At 46.7% G+C, this 7500-nt stretch overlaps 1 protein-coding gene across 2 annotated transcripts in view; it reads right to left on the bottom strand.

The window, feature by feature from the left end:
• The window catches only part of LOC134441594 (TBC1 domain family member 12-like), a 37730-nt gene that overhangs the window by 21802 nt on the left and 8428 nt on the right, over positions 1-7500 (bottom strand). For both annotated transcript variants that reach the window (XM_063191970.1, XM_063191971.1), the window contains exon 3: positions 255-393. In XM_063191970.1, coding sequence (XP_063048040.1) covers positions 255-393 — 139 coding nt within the window. The remainder of the gene's footprint in view (positions 1-254; positions 394-7500) is intronic.

Here is a 7500-nt window from a genome sequence, read left to right as displayed (position 1 = left end):
CCAATGTGCGGCCGGCCTAGTGGGTGAAGACAATGCACAAACTGAAGAGAATGTACTGTAGTCGAAAGATACACAGACAGACACAGATACACAGACAGACACAAAAACAAAGATACATACAAGAAGTTCAAGAAAATGCAACGAAGGACAGAGAAAGAGGGAGAGAAAACATAGCACAGAAAAACAGATGGCGACAGATAGAAGGGAAAAAATGAAATGGGATTATAATCCAGCTCTTGCTAATAACAACTCACCTGCTGGCTGGCTCTGGGGTCTTTGGAGGGGTTGTCCCTCAGAGGGAGTTTCCCAAACAGCCTCCATCCTCCTGAGGGGGTGGCTGCTGCAGTGGCGGCCGCTGGCTTTGGGTCCTTAGGCCTCCTGGAGAACAGGCCTCTGGAAGGAGACACAAGTAGAAGAAGGGGTCAGGAGGGATACACACTGTGAAGCTGACAGGGTGGCACAAAGGGGTAAATTGTCCCGGGCGCAGGGATACGAGGGTCAAAGAACGATCACCAAAGCTGTCAGCTGCCCTACCTGGACACACACGCCCACACACACACGCACACCCTGAAGAGCTAACAGCCATGACCGCTTTAGCCAGGCTGTGCCCTGCTAGTGACGCAACACCTTCAGCTTTGCTTCTAGTCAGGCCAAGACCAATACAAAAATCGTTTCTGAGCTCCCGAAAAAGCGGGAACTCCTCCCACTTTGACGGGAAGCAAACAACCATTAGCAAACTAAGGGAGGCGGGTCAACCATGCCGTTTGGGAAATGTGAAATTGTTGTGCTCTTGGTCAGACCAAGTCTCCAAGAGATTTAAAAGTCGATGATAATCAGGCTAGTGACCGCTGGCTTTGGGAACAGGCCTCTGGAAGAAGAGGCGACAAACGGAGGAGGGTGTGAGTGTGAGTGTGACACAGACATACAGAAACGTACAAAAACATATCCATCGAAATTAGTGTGCGCGTGTGTATTTATTTAGATATAGATCTGCCAGTGTAGTACATCAGTCGGCTCATGTGTCACTCTGTAAACACACACACACAAAAAAAGCCTATCGTTCTGCGTTGCTCTTTATTACACACACATTCGCGCTCACATGCAGCGCATGCACACGACTCTCTGTCTTTGTCTCCGTCCCTTTCACACACACACGCCTCTCTTTCCGTGTCTGACTCCGATTTCAACCACTGTCCCTTCTCCTCTTGCACCCCAGTGGGAGGTTTCCATAGTGATGGTGCGGTCCAGTGATTAAGCTCTCAGGCCAGCGCCGGAGTCACCGGGAAGGCAACGTGTTTGAACAAAGCCCAGGTGCAGCGCAGAGCAGCGCAGAGCACGGCTGGCTGGCCAACCTGCCTGGCTCATATAACCTCTCCTCTCCTCTCCTCTCCTCTCCTCTCCTCTCCTCTCCTCTCCTCTCCTCTGGTCGTCTCCTCTCCTTCCCTTACCCCTCCTTCCCTTTCCCCTCCTCTCGTCTCCCTTCGTCTCCCCTCGTCTCCCCTCGTCTCCTCTCCTCTCTCCTCTCCTCTCCTTTGGCCATCGTCTCGTCTCGTCTCACCTCTCTCCTCTCTCCTCTCCTCTCCTTTGGCCATCGTCTCGTCTCGTCTCGCCTCTCTCCTCTCTCCTCTCCTCTCCTTTGGCCATCGTCTCGTCTAGTCTCGCCTCTCTCCTCTCCGGCTGGCCGCCTTCCCTCCTCCCTAATGTCACATCTCTCCCTTCCTCCTTTTGTCCAGCTTTCTACTCCTCTACACTCTGTCATCTTCGACCAAAGAGTTTAGTTGTAGGCAAGCCACAATGCAGCGCAGCATAGAGCACGACTGGCTGACCTGCCTGGCTCATAAGCTCCTCTCCTCTCCTCTCTTTTGGCCATTTCCTCTCCTCTCCTCTAGCCATCGTCTCTCTTCCCTTCCTCCTCTCCTCCCTTCCCCTCCTCCTCTCCTCACCTCTCCTCTATTCTATTCTTCTCTTCGGCTGTCCGCCTTCTCTTTTCCCTAATGTCACATCTCTCCACTCCTCCCATTCACTTTGTTCTACTCCTCTCTGCTCCGTCATTTTCGACCAAAGAGTTTAGTTGTAGGCAAGCCACAACGCTCCACGCTCCAACAATTCAGATTCCGTTGTCTACAACTAAACCCCTTTGAGGTCTCTCCTATCCTCTCCTCATCTTTCTTCTCCAGTTTTTCCTCCCTCCTTGTTTTCCATCCCATCCTCATTAATCCCTCTCTCATCTCCTCCTCCCTTGTGTAACGCTGTTCTCTCCTCCATATTCATCACCATCACCATCTCCTCTCCTTTAACCATCTCCTACCTGTGTCCGTTCATCCTGCTCTCTCCTTCCAGTTCCATCCTCTCCTCTCATCTCTTCCATCATACTCTCTTCTCTTCTCCTCCCCTCCAAATCCATCCCTCGCTCTTCTCCTCCCCTCCCGTTCTCTCCCTCCTCTCATTCAACTCTACCTCACATACTCTTCTCCTCTCTCCTCCTCTCCTTTCCTCTCTCCCGTCGCCTCATGCCAGACCGTATCTCTCTCCTATCAAGCATTATGGCCCTGAGCCTGGAAAATGCTGGACAGATGCTAGCAAAACTGTCCGCCAGATTTCTGGCAGAGCACACAATGTAACAACAAGCTTATTTATGAAGTTTTCGGGGGCCTGCGTCAGCCTAAAGTACACGTTATCTGGGGATAATTGAAGATGGAAAAAAACCTTCTTATGATCACAAATGCTCAGTAATACACGTTCAGTAATGAGCCAGGGATGTGACCAAAATGTACAGTACTTTAGACGTTTCGTGACATCGTACTGATGTCATGGATTTTGATTCTGTTTTATGAAGTTTGTGGGTGATTGAGCATTGTGTTCCAGTGGCATTATGCTTCTTTGAAATGTAAACAGTGGTGTGCTTTACAGATAGAGTGTAAAAAGGTCATTTCACAGATGCTGAACAAAAGGAACAACTGATAAGAGATAAGACAGTGGTGTGCTGTTAAATTAATTTAGGGCATATAGTCTAGTAGTATATACTGTGCACACCTCCTCCATCCTTTCAATGTAATGAAACACATAATGTGTCTAAATAAAACTGGCAAATCTGAGATCTCAGTGGAGAGCCAGTGTCAAGGAATACAGTGGGTTTCCTCGCTAACTGCTAAGCGCATTAGCTACTGAGGAAGGGGGAAAACGTAAGCATGCCCACATACATATATATTGAGACAAACGTGTGCACCCCCCCCCCCCCCACACACACACACACACACACACACACAATATAAGTGTGTAAAGAGGGAGTTCACACGCAAACATACACACATAAAAAAACACAATCACACAAAAACTGTAGAGCATGCTCTACACAATAAAGTCCGCACGCGCACGCGCGCGCACACACACACACGCACGCACGCACGCACACGCACACGCACACACACGCACACGCACACAAACGCACACGCACGAACAAGCACACACACGCACACACACGCGCACACACGCACACACACGCGCACACACGCACACACACGCACACACACACGCACACACGCACGCACACACACACGCGCACACGCGCACACGTGCACACACGCACACGCACACACGCGCGCACACGCGCACACGGGAACATTACAGACACATCCTTTCTAATTCGCTCCATGTCATGTTGGTGCTTGCCATGAGAGCGTGACATGGAAGCTTTGTGCTGCAGCTGAAACCTGACGTCATGCTTTCCCAGAGCTCAGCTGACGAGGGGAACATCGATTCCAGTCAATTCATCACTGTATGTAAACATGTCAAAATATAAACACGGCCAGTTTGGAGAGAGTGAAGCTGCAGAGAAAACAAGGGAAGGAAACAAGTCAGCCCTGCATTTGAAACACACTCACAGCAACTGTTCTGAGGAAAGAGACGCATGATGAATGTGGGTGGTTGACGTTTAAGGGCGTAACGCAAAAAAAAAAAAAAGTTTTTCAAATTCCTGAAAAAAATGATGGATAAAAATGGGAAAAAAATAGAAAAAAATAAAGCACTTAGTGGTCTGTGAAATTTCACCTTATTTTTGCCATTTTTGGGAAAATGTGTCCTGCATCAACACATAGCATAGGCATGTCACACCGCAGGAAAATGGAGTCACACCACAGGGAATTCACTGCATTATAGCCATTTTAATCCTTTTGTATACATGACTGACATCTGAGCTCATGCTAACTTGATAATGATATTGTGTTTAATCTTAATATGTGTTTTCATCAATTAAAAACTTTTTTTTACTCCTATAAGAGCAGTCACACCACAGGACACCATAAAATGAACCTAAGCATTGCGTGACAGAAAGATTGCAATATGAAGACATATTAAGAGGTTAAGAGTCACCTTAAACTTCCACAGCACTCTCCAATAACTGAGGTACTGACTGGTTAGGAGCCAGTCTTTAAGAGCCTTGTAGTTGACCTTGCAGCTGCCCATTCACAAACATTGACATACATGTCACCCCACAGGACGCAATTTGTGTTACGAAATTGAACTTGTAGTTAATATTGCTGTCTTGAGTTTTTTCCACATTCACATATCTTAATCTAAAGTTAAGATTTATGCAATCATGCCAAATGCTTCATACATTATTCAAAATGTTGTTGGTTAATTTATATATATATTATTATGTATTGTTTCATTAATGTTACAGTCACACCGCAGGAAATTTGACATATAAACCTTTACATAAATCTTAACAAAAATGTTTCTTCTCATCTAAGACTAATATGAAACATAATGTACCACATCTTCTTTCATTGACATTTGTTTTTTAAAGGAAAATAACAGTTTTGTAGGTTTTTAACCAATGTTACGAAAAAACAAGGCGTCACGTCTCCCACCCATGTATTGAAATGTAAATATGGATTTTTATTTTTTTTAAAAGACAAAAACTATATTTGCGGTCGATCTTTTCTAGGTCTTTGAGATGTGAAAGCCGTTTGAAGAGGGGCTCCATTTCACACCTTGATGCCTTTCAAGGGCCCTTCAAAGGACATATTTCAAGACCGAGCAGCACTTTGAAAGGGAGATTTCTTATGAAGTGGGAATGTTTTTCTCTGCCACCAGGGTCAAGTGGCTGCTCACTAATCTGCTCTTACAAATTCAATTACTACGTTCGAGTGGGATGTGAGGCAAAGTATTGGTGATAAGAATGAGCAGGTCAGGGTTTCATTTTATTGTTAAGTCAACGACCTTGACAACAAATAACTACCACCTTGACTAAGTCACCTGAAGAGATAAAGATATTCCAAATGTCATTTTTTAAAGTTGCTGCACCAGATAATATACACCTTTAGGGGGTTTCATATTTAACATGAAACTGCACAACATAGCCTTTTCAACGATGGTATTGATAGTCGTGTATCTGATGTTAACTAACTCCGCACGAAGTAGTGACATCACATTTTTTATTTAAGTGCCCAGCCTCATGAAATTCCATGTGTATTAAGCAAATGAATCCACATGCAGAGTTTCCAGCAGAATTTCTGTTAGTCAAAACCCGCTACTACACCCAATAGTTTTTATGTTCAATATTCTTGACTGGTACTTTCCTAGGTAGGTTCATGTTTTCTATTAAAGAACTTTAAACTTGGACTATAGAGTATGCAATGCATGGGTGAGTTGATATTGAATGGCCACAGACCTTACGGCAAAATATATATGCAAGAGAATTGAATGACGCATTATTCAGTGTTTCAGCCCGACAGCTCAATGGTCCACAGGTCGTATCGGCGAATCAAACCGATTGGAACAGAATTGTGTTGTTGTTACCAATGGCTGCCACTGTAAAATTGGCTGGTCATTGTGAACGCGTCAATGTTTTCGCTTTGCTTCTCCTCACCACCATCGCTTGTCGTCTCCCGTAGGAATGAATGGGGGGCGTTACTTCGCTCGACTGGCAAGTATTGCAAGTCACAGTCCCCCACAAAAAAAGTTCCTCTTTCAGGGCAAGCCATTTCCTTTGCAGACCATCTGCATTAGTAAACAGAAAGGAAGAAGAACCAGCCTCCTGCCCACCCAGTCTCCCTACCAACCTCCTCCCCAATTTCCCCCAATACCCCACACCCACCATCATCCTCTCCCATCTACTGTCAATGTCCTCTCCCCCATATCCCCACCCTGTCTCTCATCCCATGCCATCACACCCTCTTACTCCATCCCACAACTCCTCTCCACCTAGCCTCCACCATCGCCCCCTCTCCCCAGCCTACCAGTCCCCTCCTCTTCTCCATGTCCTTGCACTCCTCCTCCCTTGCCCACCCCCTCCATCAGCTCACCACCCCCATCACCCCTCTCCCCCAGCGTACCACTCATCTCTCCATATCCCTTGACCCCTCTCTCCATCACCCCTCTCTTCTTCACCCCCCTACCCCCACATCCCATCCTCAAGAGGCCGGAAGACAGCGGGGCCAAGGAGTGCCATCGCCTCCTTTCATTGCAAAGAGAGGACCCAGAGTGAAGACACAGAGGCATCTTTATGGGCAGACACAGGGCGTCTATACACAGAGATGCACAGAGGTGTGAAAGGCCACCAATCTTCTGTGGGCACAGCAGAGGGAGGGCAATGCAGAGGAGAGAGAGAGAGAGAGAGAGAGAGAGAGAGAGAGAGAGAGAGAGAGAGAGAGAGAGAGAGAGAGAGAGAGAGAGAGAGAGAGAGAGAGAAGTGTGTGCGTGTGTGTGAGAGAGAGAGAGAGAGAGAGAGAGAGAGAGAGAGAGAGAGAGAGAGAGAGAGAGAGAGAGAGGAGAGAGAGAGAGAGAGAGAGAGAGAGAGAGAGAGAGAGAGAGAGAGAGAGAGAGAGAGAGAGAGAGAGAGAGAGAGAGAGAGAAGCGTGTGTGTATCCGTGCCATGCATTTGAGAGAAGTGTGTATGTGTGGCACGTCCGCAAAGTGTGTGTGCCTGTGCCAGCCAGCAACGTTGACAGCACAGGGCACGATTCTTAGAAGGCGGACAGAACAAATGCTCCAGCTCCAGTCGACTCCACATAGCATCACAGGTGCTGCTGCTGCTGCCTCTGCTGCTCTACATGAATAAAACATGCAGCTCAACCCTCAAGCCTGGCAGCTGCTCACAACGCCTTTCATACGCACCGACATCAACACCGGCAATCACACACATCAACATGCGCACAGGCATATATACACACACACACACAAACACACGTGTGCGTGCACATATGCATACACAGCAAAAATACAAATATAATAGGGCTGGGTCCTGGACGATTAATCGACTAATCGTGACTAATCTACTATAAAAATCTAACAAGAATTTTCATAGTCGACTAATCGTTTCATTTAATTCAATGCTTTTTTTACTTACTTTACTAATGCTTTACTACTTTATTGAAACCTAACATTGCCCAGCACGTATGAATTGGACGTTGTATCACGGAGTAAATAAGCTACTATCATGATTTAAAGCTCATTGTGAGCTCAGGGACCTAATTTTAACGGTCTCCTTCTTTTTTCCCA

This window comes from Engraulis encrasicolus, chromosome 24 (genome assembly GCF_034702125.1).
Source record: "Engraulis encrasicolus isolate BLACKSEA-1 chromosome 24, IST_EnEncr_1.0, whole genome shotgun sequence".
Classification (NCBI taxonomy): Eukaryota; Metazoa; Chordata; class Actinopteri; order Clupeiformes; family Engraulidae; genus Engraulis; species Engraulis encrasicolus.
This window is presented reverse-complemented; position numbering and strand designations above follow the sequence as displayed.